Source organism: Drosophila grimshawi, unplaced genomic scaffold, assembly GCF_018153295.1.
Source record: "Drosophila grimshawi isolate 15287-2541.00 unplaced genomic scaffold, ASM1815329v1 contig_311, whole genome shotgun sequence".
Classification (NCBI taxonomy): domain Eukaryota; kingdom Metazoa; phylum Arthropoda; class Insecta; order Diptera; family Drosophilidae; genus Drosophila; species Drosophila grimshawi.
Genome location: NW_025063098.1, coordinates 18973995 through 18995457, shown reverse-complemented (window position 1 = coordinate 18995457; position 21463 = coordinate 18973995). Strand labels below are relative to the sequence as shown.

Below are 21463 nucleotides of genomic sequence, written 5' to 3'. Positions count from 1 at the left end.
GTTTCGGCAATAAATTAGCAATTAGCGTTTAGCAATAAATAAGTTAGTAATAAATAGTTAAGTTGAGTATAATAAATATAGATTGATTCGAGAAAAGAAAAATGTGAAACGCAGTCCGAGTGCAAAAGAATTTGACACAAACATTTTGATACAAAATTATTTGGTAAATCTGCAAAAGGGAATTGTTATTGTTTTTTATTTTGTGTGTTTTGGACTGCGTTCCATATTATAAAGCAGCTCGAAGCAACAATAAATAATACAAACTTCAATAAATAAAATATAGTAGATAAAAGTTATAAATGCACTTCACATTGCCTCAGCTATAGACTTAGATTTTAGATACTCCTTGGAGATTTATTTCACTACACACGACAAAAAATTAGCCTAATTTTTGCTAGAAATTGTTAGACAAAAAAAAAGAGAACTGTCTAAAAAAATTGGCTAAAAACTTTTGATTATTCTTTGCTTCAGTTTTGGCTATAAATGCAATGCGCAGTTTTAAAATGCTGGAAAATGTGTCGACGAATTTCCACAAGCATTTAAAAGCGCGCATTTAAATTGTTTATCAAATTTCAATTGCGTATACGATTAATGTTTAAGCTAAGCTAAAACTTATGCTAAATGTTTTTTCTTTTACGTAAAATTAAACTAAGAATTTTTCAAATGATTTTCATTGCATTCCGCTGCTTTTTGCTGCGCATACATACATATATAAATATATATATTTATATATGTGCTAATTCAAGTCTCATCGAATCTTTTGAAGCTTTCGAGGCATATTGCGTTTGTTCCCAGCTAAATTGTGAGAGCTATCCGATACCCTGTTTAGAACTGCTGACCATAGCGTCCATTAATGCCGCTGTCATAAAGTTTGCTCAGCGTATCCTTGGCGCTGCTAACATGCGACGCTCCCGACACCGATCCGGCCGGTGGTGGTGGGCCATAGAGAATTGTGGGTGCACCGTATGTAATAGTGGGCGTGGGATCCTGCTGGTAAAGATAGCGCTCCTTCTTGGTGCGTCGCTGCACAGTCTTCCAAATGCCAAAGATGCTGAGCTGGGCGAGCAGAAACAGGGAGCCGGCAAAAATCAAACCTGGAAAAAAATACAAAGAAATTTGGATGGTTATATTAATATGAAAATAAAAGTTTTAAACTAGAGATCAAACTAGGATTCAGAAGTCACTTTTGACAAAGTTAAAGCTCTGGTAAGTTTTGATCTATCCCCTTTTACTCCTATTATAAATCGTACATATTGTTAACTAAACCTGTATCTACTGTATTTGATGCTTACAGAAAAACGATAGAGAATACAGATGAGTATTGCGTTATCAAGAGGACGACTTGGAGATACCCTCTATTCATATATTTAGCTGTAGTACAGTACAGCAGTACACACATTGATATTCAGCGAACGTTTCATATTCGCATCTGGTTGGTAACAGATAAGAACTGGATTAACGGCATGCTTAAGAAAACAGGAAAACAAAAATCGTATTGAGAAATAATGAACCAGAAAGAGTGCAAGTAGCAAACAAGGAAGAGGCTTATCTATCAAAGAAAACAAAAGTGTACAGACACTTGACCCAGTTGGGAAACCGAAAAGTGCTGCCTGCTGCCTGCTGCCGAGGCTGCTGGGCAAAACGAAACCAACGACCGACCAAGTGACCAACTTTGACTGCGGCAAGTTGAAGATCAACAAAAACAATGAGAAATAAAGCAGCGACAATTTAGTGCATGAGTTGCATATTTTTCCCAATTCTTTTTTTAACTTTTTTTTTATTATTTTTACTTTTTTGTTTTGGTTGAGCTTCACTTTTCATGCAGCTCTCCTACACAAAATGCGGTTTCGGTTGGTGTTTTGGTATTGGTATTGGTTTTTTTTTTTTTTGGGTTCTCAAAAGTGCAACATGCCACATAAATAAGATCAGAGACCGGTGATGGTAGATTGGACCAAGAGGAAATTCGAAATGTCGATGCCGATGGAGGAATGGGTAGAAATCGAGGTGAAAGTGCCGCCAAACTGAAATGTGGCTTGCATGCGTTTTGTCGTCCAGTTCACGAAATTCTGAAGATGATGACGATGATGATGATGATGATGATGACATTGCTGATGACTATCACAGATTACGCGGGTACATATGCATGTTGTTTTTGTTGCAGTTGTATTTTTTGTTGTTGTACATCAAATGCCCATAAAAAGTAAGCGCCGACAACAAACACAAACAAAACCAACTAACTCAACATACAAGCCATGTTTGTTTGTTGTTATTGTTGTGGTTGTTGCTGTTACTGTTGCTGTTGTTGTCGCTGTTGCTGTTGCTGTTGTCGTGGTCGTCATCGTTGTCGTGGTCTGTTGGCAATGACTTTTAACGAGTTTCAATAACAAAGCGCACGCACTTGAAGCTTTTTATTTATGTGCTTGCTCTACCTTAATATCTGTTTGTCTATCCCTCTCTCTCTCTCTCACTCTCTCTTTCTCGCTCTCTTACTGTCGTGCGTACATAACAACAATAAAAGAAAAAAAGTATACATGAAATTATTACAATTACGATAAACGGTAAGTCAGAGAGTCGGTGAGTCGGTGAGTCCAGAGCTCTGGGGGCAAACTACAAAGAGCAATCAAATGGTAAACAATATATGAAAATAAATAGCCCAAAAAACATCGTCAGAACAATGAGCAACAAACAACAGCAGTTATTGTTGTTTAGTTTTTTTTTTTCATTTTTTTCTTTTTTTTTTGATTTTGTTTTGGAACTTTAACACTATGGGAACCAGTGCAACAAATCGGATGTGCAATGTGCAGCATGAAGATACACAGATAGATGAAAGCGAAGAAAAACTGATTGAAGAACCTGATGTTGCACATCTTACTTATTAGTTGTAGAAAGTGAGAAGGAAACGGCTAATCAGGAAAAGGGATATTAAATGAAAGTGTGGAAAGTTGAAGAAGTTTTTCTTAAAGCAAAAGTATTTAATGTGCATATTTAACTTCGTATGACCTATTTTATAAGTGTTACTAGCTGATATCTATAGAAGAGTATGGAGAAAAGGAAACCATTCAGTTGTCGAGTGATTCTAACAGCTAAAAGTGTGTAAAGTAAAGATTAAATCTACAGCAAACCTGTCCTAAAGAAGAACCATACAAAATGTTGTCGGATCAATTAAGGCAGATTATTATGAAAGAACAGAATTCAGCACATCATATATACACTATCTGGCTATCAAAACACGTAATTACATGAGCTGAAAATCATCTTCGCAAATTGTTGACCATTATTCGAGCACAACGCTAGAAATTAACCAAAATAAAGTTAATGATAATTGAGCTGTGATATAATCATAAACAACAAAATGTAGGCTACTGTAAATTGAACAGTTTAAAAAAATGATGACTTTGAAATATAATTATGTTAAGAGGCCGAGATAACAGTTAAAAACGTTTTAGAATTGAGCCATTGAAAAAGGCATAATTCAAATAAATTTGTATAAATTATGGTGTATATAGAGCTGGCCGCTAGATTGATTGCCACACGCATTCAATATTATGTATCCGCTCTCTCGCTCTCTCTTGCTCTCTCTCTCTCCCTCTCTCTCTCTCTCTCTCGTTCTCTCTCTCACTCTTGGTGCAATGTGTGTGGCAAATGGTCTTAAGCGGTGAAGAGAAAACCGTTGCTCTAATTGCGGCCAATGAGTTCGGACGCGCTTTGCCTTTGCGGCTACATCAGCGTAATTGCAACAGATGTGGCTGCTGGTGCTGCTGTTGCTGCTGTTGCTAATGTTGCTGCTGCTGCGGCAGCTGCTTTAGGTCCAGCTGGAAGCTGTAGCAGCAGCTGGACCTGCTGCCGTCTAACAAGCTGTAAATTTAACGCTTCAACGCTGCATTTGTTATTAATGCGCCATGTCCAAAGCAAGGCATGACAATTGCTCTACAAAAAGCTCCGCAATGACAACAGCAATGGACTGCGTACACTCAGAGAAACACGCGGTTTTAGCTACAAGTACACGCACGTTGATACTCCAATTGCTTGTCAAGTAATCCAGTTGTGAATTTTATATAGTTTTGACATTAGGATATGTCGACATAATAAAAGGAAACTTTTTGATGCATTGATTTTGTTTGACCTTGGCTCCAGCTTGAAATGAGTTTAAAATTCTCTAATTTTTTCAGAGTGTAGGCAGAGATGGAGGGGAACGCGGACAACTGGCTAAATAACTGTGCAAACTTTTTCACGCCGCACGAAAATGAGGCGTGCAGTAATTCAGGCAGGCAGCAAGAGGCAGGCAGCAAGAGGCAGGCAGCGAGAGGCAGGCAGCGAGAGGTATCTCATCTCATCACATCCTGGCCCAGCCAGCTGTGGCTACAGTCACATCACATTGAACCAGTGACCTGGTCGTGAGCCGGCGAACGTCAGCATTTGCATCGGCCTCATCTGCCTCATAACTTGTTGGCAGTTGGCAGTTGGAGCGGAACACGTTCTGGACATGAGGCAACAACACAGAAATAATCCAATTTATTTCACATGCAAGTCCTCAGCGCTGCAGTGGCAATGATGAAAAATTGATTCATTATCAAAATTAGCAAGCAGCCAACAATGGCAAAAACAAGCCTCTGGCTCACGACGCAGCAGGCAACTGTGTGTTGTGGCAGGCAGCATCCGAGGCAGGCAAAAATCTGCACATCTGGATGCAGTTGCAAACGCAGCTTCTCAATTCGCAAGCCACCCGCTGGTGCCAGCAGCACGACGTCCAATAACATACACTCAGAAAAACTATGCTTTTTGTTTATCAAAGAACGGAAACAAGAAATCTATTTGAAGAAAGTACAATCTTGCTTCTAAGCCGAACCTGGCGCTTTAACATTTGCTCGAACCGTTAACTCAGAGCTGAAACATTGCTTCGAGCCGCGAATGCACAGCCTGAACATTGGATCGAACCGTTATTCGAAACTCTCCCAAATACTTTTAAGAAACGTGCCACCTAAAAATATTTAAAATTTTTCTAGGATCGTCAAATACAAGAAATAAATTAGTTTCTTTGATTTTGAAACGATTTCCTTCTGAGCTGAAATTTGATTTTGATTTTACAAATTTGTAACGCACATTTTTCTCTAAGTGTACCACCACGCCTTGTCTATGGAAATCAACATAGAAGCTTAGGCTTACTGTGCTTGCTTTTGATTTGCTCTTGATTGGGAATTTTCACAGGATGGAAGAAAAAATAAAAACCATACGGGGGAAAAAAAGATAGATGAAAACCTACCATAGCCATTAAGACAAGTGAGCTTGTCCTGGGCGACGCCGGCAAAGGCCTTCTCATGGGGATCCATTGGATGCGGTGGCTGGCTGCCATCCTCGGCCTGGAAGCCGAACTTGTCGGTGATTTGTATGGACTGCACGAGCAGTATGTTATCATCAGCGGAAGCTGGTCCAATATCTCGACGCTGGCGTGTGCTGCTGACCATGAACTCGCCTATGTAAATTTAATAGCAATTAGCAAACATAATGAGTCGCAGTGGCGCCGTCGCTGCTCTACTTACCACCATCGGTGCCGTTAACAATGGAGCGCTTCCTGCGGCCATAGGAGACCAGAGACTTGAGTTCGCCGCTGGCGCCATCCTCGCTATCGCATATGACTGGCTCACAGCGTGGAATGCAGGGAGTGACCAGTGCTCGGAACTGAACCACCTCGCTGGATGGAAACTTGAATGCATCGAATTGTGAGAGCAACACCTTGCGATTATGTGACAGCTTCTGTATGGTGCCCATGATATATTGATCTGTGGGACAGCCATTAGCATCGATCAGCGTTATCTCGGCGCTGTCCGAACCATCCATGGCAACCAATTCGCGCACAAAGATCTCATATGGACTGTTCTGTTCAACGATCTCGAAACGGAGAGCCAACGGATCACCGACCTCGGCAATGCGCTTCATGTCGCTACCATCGCGTGAGGTGATCTTCATAATGACATTCGGTGAATCGATGGTAATCTCCTCGCTAAGCGACGATTCGATCTCGCCAGTGACACCCAAATCGACATCATTCAGAACCGTCTTGTTGGTCAAATCATACTGACAGCTGACAGCCAGTCCCAGATCCGAAGAGGTGACAATCATATCATGATGCTGGATGACAATATCATTCATATAGCGACCATAGGCACTCTGTCGAACATTGCACTCGAGATCATTGTAGCCCATGCGGAAATCAAACTCCAGCGAATTGTTGACATTAACGGCACAAGATTTGGGTGCTCCCTTTGCATACACTTTGCCATCGAAGAGTTTGGAGGTGCGTATCTTGGTGATCATCTCACCGGAACGACACTCGATCGATACATTATAACAGGCGGACAACTCGTAGGTGGCTGCCTCAGGCACATCGAGATAGGGATCCATTACATCCGTCAATGTGGCGCGACTGTGATGCGACAGGCGACAGACCATGTCGCCAGTGTCATTGTAGTCATACGAGTGGCATCTGTCAGAGTCAAAGAGACGCAGAGTGAGGCACATTGTGTGAAAAGTATTCAATCATTGTGGGTTAGTAAAATGCGGAAACTTCTTCCTAACACCCTTGCAAAGGGTATTCTAGTTTTGTTGTGAAGTTAGTAACATTGTGAATAAAAAATACTTCTTCGAGTACATAAATTGTATATATTCTAAATCAACATTTGATATTGATTGATTTAAATAAGTACTCTAGTCTGCAGGGTATTTAAACTTCGTCGATGTCTCAGCGAGATGTTCTAGCTTGCTTACCTGTAGGGCGAGTTCAGGCACAGATCGCGACATTCATCAATGGTGTTAATGTCCTGATAAACGGAATCCACTGTCTTCAGTATTTTACCAGAGATGCGCTTGAATTCGCACAGTTTGCTCGGCTCCTCAGCGCAATTATTCTCGAGATAGTCGGCGCCCTCATAGGCCTCCACACTGCCGGCAGCCGAGAGGGTTATGCGATCCATATCAGACAGCTCACACAGACCAGAGTGGCGATAGAAGTTGGCCGAGCTGCGCAAGTCGAGAGTTATCAGCGGCAGAGAGTTGTACACATTCAGTTAGGAAGTAGAATTTGAAGTTTGAAGTTGTAATTTTGTTAGATTGAGGGGAGACAAAGATAGAACGACAGTTGTAGATATTAAAGATGCATATAGAAATATATAAGACTATATATTTGTGTTGAGTTCAGTGTGTAGGATAAGGGTAGTTGGCATAGAAGTTAGCTGCTCAAAAAAGTTTGAAGTTTCATCTCTAAGCTAATCTAATCGACATTAGTTACTTAAGATATATTTTAATATATGAATATGAATGATTTTTGGTGTAGGATGTATTGAATTTTCTGCTAAATGCTATTTGTTATATCAATTTACTAGATATCTAACTCTGCTATGCTTCCTATATTCCTTGGCTTTGATATAGATATTTTATTGAATTGTTTAGAAAACTAGCTTAGTCTAATTTTTAGATATTTTATTGATCTGATCAGTTTCTTTGTTTAGTCTAACTTAAGGATATTTTTTGATCTAGCTTTTATTTAATATTTGCAGTCTAGTTCTATTATCCAAATGTAAGGTTTACGTTGTTGGATTCTGAAAGCTGTTATGCTGAGAACTTTCCACTCTCAAGAACTTTCCACTTTGCACAATCTTTCCAACATCGAAAGAACCGACCGATTTACTGGCTTTCGTTTCAGGCCACTTTTTAGTAGGCGATCTCAGCTTAGTTGCTTTTTTCTTTTTACACCTACAGGTTTTTCCGACTTTTCTCTCGCTATAGTCTCTGCAGCTAATAATCTAGTTGTTGGCTTATGATATTATGTGTGCAGCTGTCTGAAGCTGTCGTCTTTAATCTCTACTCGTAATCTCAACCTGTGCGACAGCTACTTGCTCTTGTATTCCGTGCTTGTTATCACCAGTCGAATCAGCGTTTGTCATTAAGTTTTACAGTTCATCACACTTATCGAGTGTGAACCAGTTTCAAAGTTGCAGTTTAGCATACTATTAATAACATGATAGGATATATTATGTTACCATAACTGGATCAACTTGTTAACATGTTGTGCAATCGAATGCATCTTCAGGTGTTAACTTACCGGCACGTAAACTCCGTTTCACCCAGGCACAGTTCCAGGCAGTCGCGACGCGAAAGAACCGTCTGACTAGATTTGACATGCTCGGGCAGGCGGTAACCTTGAACGCGATCTACGCACCAGGCCTTGGAGCAAGGACGGACGCCCAAACACGATTTCTGTGCGTAGATCGTGAAAACCGGAAATTGTGAGCGCGAAAGTGAACCTGCAGAGCCAAATAAAATATATTGAAATCGAAATACACATTAAACGGTGTTAGTAGTAAAATTGTGCGCTGCAAGTGGTGCTGGTTCAAGTGGTGCGTGTGGTGCGTTTTACGCACACGCCCCTTCACTGTAAAGTAACAGGCGTTGAGAAAAACGCAGCAGCAGCAGCCGCAACGCAACGCAAAATTGCAACGACAACAACGACAACTGCAACTGCAACAGGCAACGACAGCAACAGCAACAACGGCGACAAGGCTGGCTTGGAAATTATGCGTTAGCTTTGCCAAAAGCCAGTTTGCAGAATAGGCAAAATCTAGTTTGCCTGGGCCCAAAGCCAACTTGGAGCCGTCTTTGCCTCAGTCTGCCCGACTGACTTGCCTGCCTGCCTGCCTGCCAAATCATGCGTAAAAGCAAAAGGCGTGTTGCTATTTTTTTTGTTGTTGTTTATTCTTTTTTTTCTTTTGCCACTGCTTGTGATTTATGCGCCTGGGTCTTGTGGCCACCATGAACTAGAACTCAGTAATTGAATGAATGAGCCGACCAGGTAAAATTATTGAACTTTCTTTGGCACACAAAACAGGCAGCTGCATAAAACGACAGCAGCATCAGCAGCATCAGCAGCAGCAACTGTTGAAATTCTCACACTTTCTAACTCACCTGGCAATTTATCGGCGGTCGTCTTGAACAGCACACACAAGCCGGTTTCATAGTTGACAGAGCTACAGGATTCGTTGCTCTGACAGGCCTCCAAGCAGTCCGTAAGCATCAGAGTACCCGGCAATGTATCCAACATTTTTGAGGGCGCCGACAGCACGTAGCTGTAAAAATAAACCAAAAAAAACGATTAACAAGATTCGACAATGTTTGACACAGGAAGCGCAGGAAACTAAGGAAATTGTTGATTAAGCCTGACCATGTCATTTAAAACGGGATGAATGCTTGAAATTAATGTTGCACCGAAGTCCATAAAAATGTTTTCTATTTAATAGCATCTTAAGCTTTGAACTAGTTTTTTTTTTAAACTTGGTTTAGGTTCAACACAAATCGATTAGTTATGCGTCCAATATTTGTTTCAGCTCCAATAAACATCTTAATATGTAGTTAAAAGTCCATTTATTTTAATGTTCATATTGTAAACATTCATTTGAATTGATTACCTTATATATTTAGCTTATCCGAATTGATTAGTCAGCAAGCCAACGAGGCGAGACGAATAAGGAAAATGAAAGTGACCCTTAATCGCATTAACCAAATATAACGTCATGGTGGCTCCCCACACACATACACAGACACACACCCAGACTCACAGACCAACAGATAACTGGCTTATGAGTAAGCGGCGAAAAAAAAAACAAAAGACTCAGGCAACAAACTTGCTGTCGGCATGCCGCCGGCGCAATGAAAGAAAGCTCATAAGCAGCTGCTGTCGGCGCACAAGCTCGCGAGCTGCCTGACATCAAAACAAACTATGCGATTAGACAAGCCTCGTTTCGCCCACATGGCACGCCCACTTACCACCACTGCCCCCGCCAACGCCCAAATTCAGCACATTTGCGTGTTGGCGGATAACCGTTAAGACTCGATTCTATGCAAATTGGCTAATTGGCAAAAATGCCAGACTTGACTACAGTTTATTACGGTTCAATTTCGTTTGATTAATTTGGACTCGAATTAAATGCGTACACTCAAAACAAATCTTGAGACTTTTGCAATCGAAGAATTTACAAATGTGTTCAAGGTTGAAAAATGTAGACTAGATTTTACATTTAAGAACAAGTTTATTGTGATGAAATATATTCTGAAGTATTCGACTCTTTCAGTACGAGTATCCATAACATTGGTTTTTTTCTGAGTGTACTTTGTGAAAGTGTAACAGATGTAAGTGTCTCAATTGCATATGCCTCAAAGTAAGGGTCTGTGTTTATTTACTTAGTGAATTTTATGACACTTACCCCGTAATTATCTCAAAGCCAATCATATCTGGATCGCACTCCTCCTCTGTCTCGGTGGCCTTGTCCGTCTTGGGCTCCGGCTGTGCATCGTTTTGTGGCAACAGCGGCTTGGGCAGCTCAGCGTTGCTAATCGCGCTGTTTGCGCCACCGCTGCTGCTGCTGCTGCCCGTGGTCAGTTGTGGTACAAGTTCAACGCTCTGCTCGCTGGTGCTGGTTGTCGTTGAGCTGCTGCTGCTGCTTGTTGTTGTTGGTGCTGCTGTTGCTGCAGCTATTGCGGCTGCTGGCGCTGGCGTTATGTTGGTACGTGGCAGTGTTTGCTTCGCGGGCTTTACAGGACGCTTCGTTTTGCGAGCGGCGTTGGCGTCACTCGCAATTAGGCAGAGTAACAGCAGAAAAGTGCAGCGGCGTAGAAACATTATGCCTGCAAATAGTGGAAGCAGAGGAAAAGAATTGGCATCGACTTTTGGCTGGGTTTGAGCTTTAGCAAAATGCTAATGAGTCTAACTAAATTCATGTTACGCGTAATTTAAGTAATTCCTGTTGTGCACTTTATTAGTTGCATATTTAGTCAGCTATGCCATGAAAACGGCACTTTTATTCTCTTGTTCTGTCTCTGTTTGTTCATGTTGTCGTTGTTGTCGTTGTTGTGGTTGTTGTTGCACATGTTTTTTGTGTTGTGTGCATTAATTGCTTGGCTTGTAAGGTCTATCAGAGTTTAATTAAAGCAACAGCTGGCTAGCTATGTTTGCCGTGCTTGTTATTGCAGCAACCACATCAGCAACAACAATAAAAAGAAAGGTTTAAGGCCGCCGCCGCCAACAAGTTGAAATGTGTGAAATGTGTTGACGCCTGGGAAAGGTAAAACTCGACTGCTTCTTTTTCTGGCCTGCAATGAGCATAATGAAAAATGCCGACAGCCAGATACAGGCTTGTAGGCGTTTTTGAAATGAATATCACGCTGAGAGACAACAGTTTCACCAGCACTCTAAATTCAAATCATTCTTTACGATAGCACGTAAAACGCATTTAGCTGTAACACAGAAGTGCTTTGCCAAACGCTCAACAAATGGTTGCATTTTATTGAAGTTTTACGTCCCAGTTGCATTTATTAAACTGTCAGAATCAAAAACTAGCTTTTTGCTTACGATTTACTCCGTATTTTTTTTATTGGTTTGTTGTAAAAATAAAAACATATATTTAATTATTTGTTGCACGCAAAGACTGCAATTAATTGGGTTGAGATTTTGTTGAAGAAAAGCAAACGACTTTTCAAAAATTTTCCTCCCAGCGTCAAATTCTTGAGTTGTAAGTCCTGGCAACTTTCCCATTGTAATGAATTATGCAATGCGGGCAGATAACAAGTGTTTTTTTTATAGCTATCATCAATCTAATGAATCTTAACGAATTGAAAGTGAAAAGTAAGCGTTTGCTCTGATTGCTTGCCACATTAAACTGTAACATGCAGGCAAACATATGTAAAAAAAAATGATTGTAAAATGTTTGAAAAGTGTTCATCTTTATGGCCAACATCTTAACGGCCGAATCTGTGTGTGCGAGTATAAAATAAAAAAAAACCGCACACAAGTTTGCAAGGCGTTTCCAGCGGCATTCAGCCGCAATAGCTGAGAGATAATCTCTGCTCATTATTTGCAAACAGGCGAGCGAGCAGCGTTTGCCTCGTGTTTTTTTTTATTATTATTATTTAATAAGGGGGCGGCGTGAGAAAGATTTGGGCAGGAATTCTCTGCCAGATTATGAGTGCGGCTGTATTACATAATTAATTATGGGGGGTACACAGTTTTTGCGCCACCTGGCTGCCGGCTGCTGGCTGCTGGGCATGCAAAATACAACAAGTGCACCGCCTGCCGTGTGCTCACACATAAATTATAGGGAAAAAACAAGCGAGTGAGTACCGTTAAGCTAATAACATGCCTGAAGATCCGAACTGAAACATAAAATGCAAAACAAAAAAAAAACAAACAAAAAAAAAACACGAAAATATGAGAAAAGCTACGAAAAAAAATAGATAGGGAGAAAAGTGAGGGCTCAGCTGGCACCCGGTTCATTACGGGAACACTCACTTCCACTTGCAATTAGTTCTATGAATGAATTTATGCTAATTATAGACCGCCAACCAGTCAAACGGCGGTCCATCGACCGACACGCTTTTAATAACCCCACTGGCTGTATAGGCACATATACATACATTTATATATATACTACACTTATTTTTCGGGCAACGAAAAGTTTTTCATTGTTGTTGCGCGCGGCCTTAAGATCACCTGCTAACCCACAAATATAATGAGCCATTGACCGAACCAAAAGAAGAAGAAGAAAAAAAACGGAAAAAAGAGAAAAACTAAAAAAAAAAATACTAATAATAATAATAAAAGTATGAAACGAACGGTACACACGCATATGCTGCATGTGTGTGGCATGTGGTTAGAATCGAATCTTGCGGTCGAGTCTAGAATTTCCATGCCACTGAGCTTATCAAAGTCCCGCACCCAGAAGTTAAAGAAAACATTTTAATTAGCATTCAAAGTAATTTTGGGGTTTAGCTACTTTGTTGGATTCTGGACTTTGAGTTTTTTATTCTTTATTTTTTGTATCTTTTCGGTTTTCGTTGATGTTTTCCATAGATATGTCTATCAATTTCACTAATTGAACGTTAACAAGACGGTCGCCTTGGGAGCCGATAGTTGCGATGGATTCTCTCAACGTCGCATCTATCAATCATGCTTGTAAACTGGTCTTTGCTTTTTGTTTTTGTCTTTTTCTTTTTTTATTTGGGGGTGGGGACCACAATTCTGTGAATGCCGAATACTCCCCTTTAGTGCCCCCCGAGCTAAGAGAGATTCTGGTTCTGCACATTTCAACTGGATCGAACTAAGCTAATCCCATAAGATAATCATAAGTGAAGGGCTGCTTGATTCTGTTGCCATTACATTGGACCTAATGAGTTTTTCTTTTTTTCCGCCTCAATCAATGATCATTTGATTCGCACAAACAAAAGACTCAGGCAGCGAACTTAATATTTGATTGATATTTTAGCTAGGCCAGTGCAATTGTACTACTGTGAATGGGATAGATGGACTTTTGGCGCAACCATTAGCCCAATTTTATTTTTTTTTGCCAACTCCAGGCACGAAACCTATTTTAAATTGAGATGGAGAATTGGACGCAAAGCCAGTTGGCTTATCAAATTCAATTGGCTGCTGACCATTAAAACAAATGACTTGGGCAACAAACTTTCGCGGGTTCATGTCGACCTAATCAAGAAAGCGCTTTAATTGCAAAACGCACATACACACAAACACTCAACCACACACACACACACTAATTGTTTTTGCATGTCAAACTGTCGAAGCTGAGGCGATTGTGTTTGTTATCATGAATGCAGAATCCGAAACATGTTCAAGTTCTTTAGCCATATTTGCGAGAGTTTTTCTGTTGCCTTGTGAATGACATTATCTGCAAGCTTAAACAGTGCCATTTGCATTGCTAAATGGATGGACCCGTTCTGCATCTTTCACTCTCTGCCCGCATAGTAATCTCGCGTCACATTGTTCAAATTCTTTTGCATGTCAAACTGGCTACCGTTAACTTAAAGCTGGTTGCAGTTGTTGGCCTATGTATTTATGCGCGCTGCATATATTGTTAGTTATGCAACAAGCAGCAAGCAGCAAGCAACAACAGCAACAGCTAACAGCTGGAGTCCACTTATGCAGCATGACAACTGCAACATTGTCGACGACAACAACAACAACAACAACAGATACAACAGCCAAGATGGAGGACAATCATTGGCGGGCATCAATGGCAGGCCTACATTTCAATGTCAGCCAAGTGCCCAGCGCTACCAATCAAGTTGTTAACCATGCTAAGCAATAAATTGCAACAGCAACAGCAACAACAACAGCAAGAGCAACTGCAACAGCAACAATTGTTATGAACTTAACTTTAAATAACAATCAGCCAAGTGCCGTTAAATGAATGCGACAATTGTGTAGCCAACCGAAGCTGAAGCCAAAGCAAACTCGACCTCAAACTTAAACTCAGCCCAGCATATTAATTTACCAGACTCTGAAATATTTGCATAATAAACGCCAACGCCTTGGCCATGGTCATGATCGTGGTGCTCAAGCTCAAGTCGCCGGCTAAAGCGCATTCTCATTGCCCGGCAATAAGTTTTGGCGTCAAGTGAATTGGTAACACGGCCCGTTGAGCATTTTCGCGTACACCTCGTACATTTCCGAATAAACTAATGGCCGAGCCAACAGTGTTAATTTATCACTGGCCGGCAGCCGGACATGAACGTGAACTGTGTGCACTGTGCTCCACACTTTTCAACGGTACTTGCCAACAACAATAACAAGAACAACAACAATGCAACCGCAACTGAACTGCACTCTATTTGCTGCCGGCTAAAGTCACCCCTTCACCCACAACCCCCTCCCATCTATTTCATTCACAATCAAATTGATATTTGCTGCTATATTTAGTTTATGATAATGCCGCCGACTTGAATGCCGCTTGACTTCGTACTCTGCTCGACTCTAGGCTCTGCTAATATGCTGCTTCCTTCTTGCTTGCTGCAGATTTGAATTGTGCATTTTTCACCGCTTCGTATTTATTATCCATGAAACCTTCTCCCGGTTCCTTGCCTTAATATCTCACATTGCGCTGCATTTTTATTCTGCCGTTAGTTTTCTTTATAGCTATACTTTACTTGGCTGATTTTTATGGCGCAAAAGTCATTTAACATTTGGCATTCATTTAATGTAAATTTAAACAATTTTAACCACTTGCGGGCATTGCGTCCAAATCAATTGAATATGCATATATATTAATACTTTTAACTGCTTGTCTACAATTTTATTATATAAAGTTCAACAAAATTGGGTAGCATTTTGTTTATATTTTTTGATCATTTAATTAGCGTTTCAATTAATTTGGTGTGTTCGTCAAGGCAAACAGAGAGAGAATAGGAGATAGAAGGGCTGAGATTATGACTTTGATAGGATACTTCATATCATGTGCAAACAAACAAAATTGGTTTATCAACATTCCATCTTTATTAATGTAAAATGTGTTCCTAATGATTCCCTCTTAATTTTACAGAGCCAACTGACAAGATTAATTATTATGTCATATTTTCATGATATCTAATAAACGTCTGCACAAGCAGGGGAATAAGCATAAAAGAGGAATACCATAAGAAAATTAGTTATTCCAACATCTAATTTTTTTTCCTTGAAAGAAAACGCTGAATATACATAGGCAATTGACAAGTTTAATAATTATTATGCTTGCCATTTATAATAACTTATGATCATTTATCCAATGACACACAAATGCTGAGTAGCTGGTGGCTGCCGGCTCGAGTCGCATGCCCATAAACATGTCACTTTGAAAACCATAAAAAGACACAACGCTACAACTTAATCTTCATCAGTTTGCCATAGACGCAGAGGCAGATGCAGACGAAGTTGAAGACAAAGACACGTCCATACGCAGGCAATTAACACTTGACATTCTTTTCACTTTTCTGTCAGATAATGTTGTTGGCTGTTGGTGTTTGTGTGATATGCTTTAGGCAACATAAAATCCAGCACTAATCGCGCCATAAAAACACATTTTATTTGAGGTACGTGACAAAGAACTTTATGACAAATGTGTTCATTTTCTTTGGTTTAGGGCTCTGCGGCATTCTTTCTTCAGCGTGTGCCAAGTGCCGCAAGCACAATTTTCGCTTTCTTTGAGCTTTTCGGCCCTGTGGCATGGGGTCGCGCGGTTGCCTCTTAAGAAAGTTGCAGCCTAGTTCTTTGTGTGTGTGCCTCACAAATTCTGTAGGAAAAGAAATGAGTTGACACTTTCATTGGATTGTCTCTCTGTCTGTCTGTCTGTCGATTGGCATCAAATTCTACTTAAGTGCTAATGCGAGCCAATAACAAAACGTTTAAAAAATCTAGAAAACTAGCTCAATTCCATATGCATTATGCATATTTAGAAAGCTTGCAAATTAAATGAACGAGAATTAACTGTTGGCAAAATAGTATATTTATACACACACACACACACATATATATACACAGTTGTCTTAACGGTATGCCATTTATAATCATTGTCGTGGCGAGCGTAGCACGTGTCGTATAATTGGTTTATCGCGGCTATAAAATTCTTGGCCTAAAAGTAAAAATGCAGACGGCTGAAAAAAAGCTGACAGCCACACATAAATCCACAAAAATCTAAAGCCCAAAAAGAAAGAGAAAAACGTTAGGAAAATATAAAAAAAGGAAACGGTTCGGCCAGTAAATTGAAAAGCGCACGCCAAAGCCGCATCATCATCAGTTGCAACAACTGGCTCCGGTTTCTGGAAATGATGCTGTGTTAAAATCAGGTCGGAGCGGCAAAGTTGCAGTCATAAATGTTTTTACCAGAATGACGACGAAACGGGTGGCAACTCCCACAGTTGAAAGATTTATGTCTAACTGTAGCATGTGCATAGCCAACACACTCAGCGAAAACATTGAGATACTTATACCGGAAAATGGCTTAAGGCTTAAGGAGTTGAACTGTTTCACGATAAGTACAACAGAAATCATTTTAAGAGTTTTGCATTCTTCAAACATGTGCTGATATTTTGTAAATAAAAAACTACCTAAGTAAGAGATTGGGTTTCACTGAAAGTACTAACGTTTTTTTATCAGTACATATGTTATTTTAAATTCTTGAATTGAAGTACTCCAGTTCATTTATGATAGGTGTATATCGTTTTAAAAAGAAAACTAAATCAGCTTGAGCTAAAATTAAGCTTCTTAAATTGAAAAGCATTTCTTTTTATTTTTATTAAAGTTTCATTTAAGAATACTTCTTATTCACAGCTAAAAATGTTGAAAAGTAGACACTTGTTTTAAGTACACAAGTTTTTGTATTAAGTTCTTCTTTTATTTGTAGTTACTTATGCTCATTTCAGTATAATTCCTAAACAAATTCCAGCTGACATATTCAACAGGTATTCTGACTAGCTTGCTGGTGGATTTTTCTCTGAGTGTACAAGTGTGTGTGTGTGTGCGAGTGTGCGTTGCAAACGCAAAGAGCATTTTGAAGCACAGTTCTTTTGGGGGCGGCCCACCTGCTGCGGCTTCTACTGCTGCTGCTGCTGACCTCGTTTCCTCAAATTGTTATAAATTGCGTGAAAATGCATTACGCAAGTACAAAAGGCTGTGAATTGTGTTAAGAGCCGCCTCAGCATCGGCATCAGCCCCACCACCCCACCCTCTCCCACATTCAACAAGAAGAACAACAATGCGGCCTGGCTGACTGCTCCACATATTGTTGGCTAATTTATGCAAGGCCAATGCTTCGGTGCAGGTTGCGGCTGCAATTGTTGCTACTGTTGCAGCGGTGCACGTAACTGTCAACATGGCGCAAACTAACTGTAAATTGTTGGCTCTATGTACCACCCACCCAACGACAGCGCAGCTAATTGCCTAACGCTTGGCATTTAAGCAAATTTCGTGCGCAATATTCATGGGTAATGGAGTTGAGCTGCATACCGAGCTGACTAATAAATTTGTTAGCACAAATGACGGCCTGCCTACTTTCCTGGCCCCTAACTTTTAGAATGTGCCATTAACCCATTTACAACTGACATAGCCTAGCAGATGCACTCAGCATCTTTGCGAACAGAACAAAAATAAACAAACGGGCGACAAAACTTTCAAACTGCATACAAGTTGTCTTCTACTTTCTGGCCTTAACCGCTGGACACACAACAAAAAAAAATTGTTAAAAGCGATTGACAAAAGTCCAGTGAGGCAAGGCCATAATTCAATTGTCGACAACTATCAGTGCTTGTCGCTTCAAAACAAAATTGCTTTCAAGCTTGCATTAACAGTAAACTATGTGTTAAGAGACAATCGATTTGCATACAAATAACGTAAAAAATTGTTTAGTTATTGAGTTGAAATTTGATGTGCGTCTGGCTAAGCAAACTAGTTAAAAACTCTGAAAATTTCATGACAATCAAAGAATGGTGAATGGTATATATATAGGATCAAAATATGATAAATAGGAAACGAATTTAGCAGAAACTAGAAATGTTAATCAGACTTTCAAAATATATTTTCTTATTTCATAATATCTGCAATATATATAAAGATATTTTCTTGAAACAGACTATAATTGTAACTAAAAATTTTACAATTTTCATTGTGATAGCATGATATATGCAACATTCATCTAAGCAATAACAAGACAGTTATATATATGTGTGCACCTGCTGCTGGCCGTAAATATTTATCTTGGCGCTTATTTCCATATGTTTACAAACTGTAAACAGATGGAAGAATGTGTGTAAATACTTGCTTTGTGAACAGCTGGCATATCAAGCAGTGAAGTAATCTTGACTAAAGCACACTCACTTCACTCTTGGCCTGCTCTTCAGCTATAAGACTCTGGATAAGTGCGAACATTTTTCCACAACGTGCTTCAAATGTGCCTTTAAGAGCAAGTGTCTGAACTTGGTATCAATTAAAATAAAAACTTTTGTCCATTGACAAAATATTTTCTATTTGCTGTTTGCGCTTTTGTGGCATGTGATGGGTTAAGCGGTCATTCGGCAGGCTCAAACAAGAAGAGCAACAAGTTTTTTATTATTTTTTTTTTAAATTCTCTTTTTTTTCAGCTGTCTTGTCCACTTGGCTGCACAAACATGAAGATTGGTCTCGCCGCGAACAGGTAAAACGGCAAAGACAAAACAACAACAACAACAACAACGCAGCCACAAGAGCAACACAGCAATGCAGTGCAATAACAACAAAAGCAATTGCATTTGTTTGTTAGCCAGTTGCATTGACTGATTGATAGACTGAGTGCTGAGTGTTCGCTGCTATTCTCTCTTGGTTTTAGCCTTATGATTTTGCCTGTGCCGACGCCGTTGCGCTAATTTGTTGGCATTGGCAACGCCGTGCAGGAAACGGCAGACAAAAGACGCCGACGTGAATGCCAGATTCCATGCAATCTCTGTTGATTTATTAGGCATCATTATATACATGCAACACAAATACACACACAACAAACGTTCCTGGGCAATCAAAATCAATATCTCAGACGCAGCTTCGCGCATGCCGTTTTTTCATTTTTCATTTTTTTCGCACTTCCGGCTCAGGTGTTTGCGGAGCAGGCTAGATGAAAAGTAGCAAAGAAAAAAGAATAAGAGAAGCAATTTGGTCAACTGGAACAACGGCAACACTTTGGCCAAAAATGGTCAGTAGCCCATTATATAATTTGCAGCTAACTTGGCCGAGATTTATGGCCAGCTGGCAGGCCAGTCTGGAAGTCAGCAACAGTTGCCCATTCTTGGATGCGTCTTTTAAAACGCAATAAATATTAGAGTCACTACTCTGCGTGCTGTTTATTGTTGGCATACGAGAAGCAACACCACCAAGTACCATCAGGCACCACCGAGCACCACCATTGAAGGCCGCACACAAGTGGGACACAAGCCAACGGCTTTGCAGGCGCATGCAATCTTGACTAAGAGGCTACTGCTTCAGATTGTTTTCCCATTTCTGTTGATATGCATTGCACAATTACGCTTTACCTTATATATACACATCCATAATATACATATTGTTCATCTACATATATATATAAATATATACATATATGTATAAATTGCACGCTAATTTATTCGGTGTTTGTCTGCGAAGTGTGTGAAAAGAGCAAGCCAAAAGCAGGACTTGATCCAGTTGAGTGTAATGGACTGCCAACTACACTGTGAAATACTCTATGAAATTTAACAAACTTCTGGGAGTTCAACTATAAAAACTATTATTTAAATTATTTATTGTTATGCAAATTTTGAAGATATAATGTTTAAATTGATAACAAAAAAGGAAAGTATTGTAAAACATATTTTTAACCAGTATAAATAGTTTTTTTTATTATACTTTCTTTTCAAAATCGAAAATTTGTCCATATTTTCGTGACCTTATTAAACCAACTAATTTTTTTTTTAGTCATTTTATAGCTTTGTTTATTTATTGAGTATAATAAAGAGAAGAAATGACTTTGGTGTGTAACGGCGGATGCTGTACCCAGTTCTAGTTTATAGCTCGGGCATCTGTTTTGTATCTGTGAGCGGCCCACGCCAAATTACTTGCTGTTTAGCTAAACACTGTGCTCAGCGTCCAGTTAGCACGCCTTGGCTTGCTCTGCACAACCTGGCTAAAATAAAAATGGTAAAACTGGGTCGATGATATGCAGCCGGGCTTCAAAGCCGGCTTGGAATGTTGCACTGTGAAGCAGAAGCAGAAGCAGAAGTCGAAAACCGAAGCCGAAGCAGCAGCAGCCGGCGCACATTTCCTGTGTCTGAATAAAGAAGTTTGCCAAAACGGATTTCACTTTGTTTGCATTTAATAAACATTATCGATGGCCCATAGATTGGCCAGGAAAAACGTTGCAAACCTGAGCTTGAATTACCACCGGTCGTCTTCGATCTTCGCAGATCTCAATTTGCATTTCGGATTAGCTGGTGTGCCTAGGCTTGTGTTTATAGTTTGGCTAGATTTTCTATGTGTCAGCACGCCTATGTTTATAAACTTCAGCTCGGAAAATTGTTCAGTACTTATAGGAAAACATTAAAAATGACTACTCCAGAGTTGATCATAAAAATCTATAATGAATAATCTTGTCGGGTTTTAGTTAAGTTGGTAGCAGTAGCCGTTAAATGAAATGCGCTTATGGCTATAAGCCAATTGTCGTTGGGTTCGCCTCAGCAAAGTGTTTAATGTTGAGAATTGCGTTTCAGTTAACAGTTAAGCGTTAAATTTATGGACATACATCAAATAAATTCACTTAACTGAAATCTCTTTCAACATAATATAGTATAGCAAATTTTGCCACAGCGATTTGCAAGCCAATCTTCTTTAGAATTTCATACTTGAAGTCAGCTGTTATCGATTATAAAATCGCTTATCGTCTTGCTAGTTGTGTCTAAGCTGGCAGCTCGATGCTTTATGGCATCACATGATTATAAAATAGTACTTTGAACTTAACGTAACCTTTTATTGTTATCTTTGCTTTCCTTTGCTTACCTGAATGCAATTGTTGTCGTTGGCCAAATAAACGTTTTCCTCAAATCTCTATGCTTCCCCACCACGAACTCGTCTGACAAAGAATTCGTTTATATATGATGTGTGTGT

At 39.9% G+C, this 21463-nt stretch overlaps 1 protein-coding gene and 1 long non-coding RNA gene across 2 annotated transcripts in view; one reads left to right on the top strand and one right to left on the bottom strand.

Moving 5' to 3' along the window:
• The window catches only part of LOC116805801, a 58964-nt gene extending 39898 nt beyond the window's left edge, over nucleotides 1-19066 (top strand). Inside the window, exon 3 of the long non-coding RNA XR_004365402.1 lies at nucleotides 18943-19066. This is a non-coding gene — a long non-coding RNA (uncharacterized LOC116805801). The remainder of the gene's footprint in view (nucleotides 1-18942) is intronic.
• LOC6567315 lies at nucleotides 447-21372 on the bottom strand. The gene is made up of 8 exons (XM_001993735.3): nucleotides 21356-21372; nucleotides 10251-10671; nucleotides 8956-9116; nucleotides 8096-8297; nucleotides 6763-7014; nucleotides 5538-6481; nucleotides 5261-5470; nucleotides 447-1094 (listed from the first exon to the last, which is right to left on the bottom strand). Exons 2-8 carry the CDS (start codon nucleotides 10664-10666, stop codon nucleotides 826-828), a joined length of 2454 nt encoding a protein of 817 aa, XP_001993771.1. The 5' UTR covers nucleotides 10667-10671; nucleotides 21356-21372; the 3' UTR covers nucleotides 447-825.
• Between the last annotated feature and the right edge of the window lie 91 nt (nucleotides 21373-21463).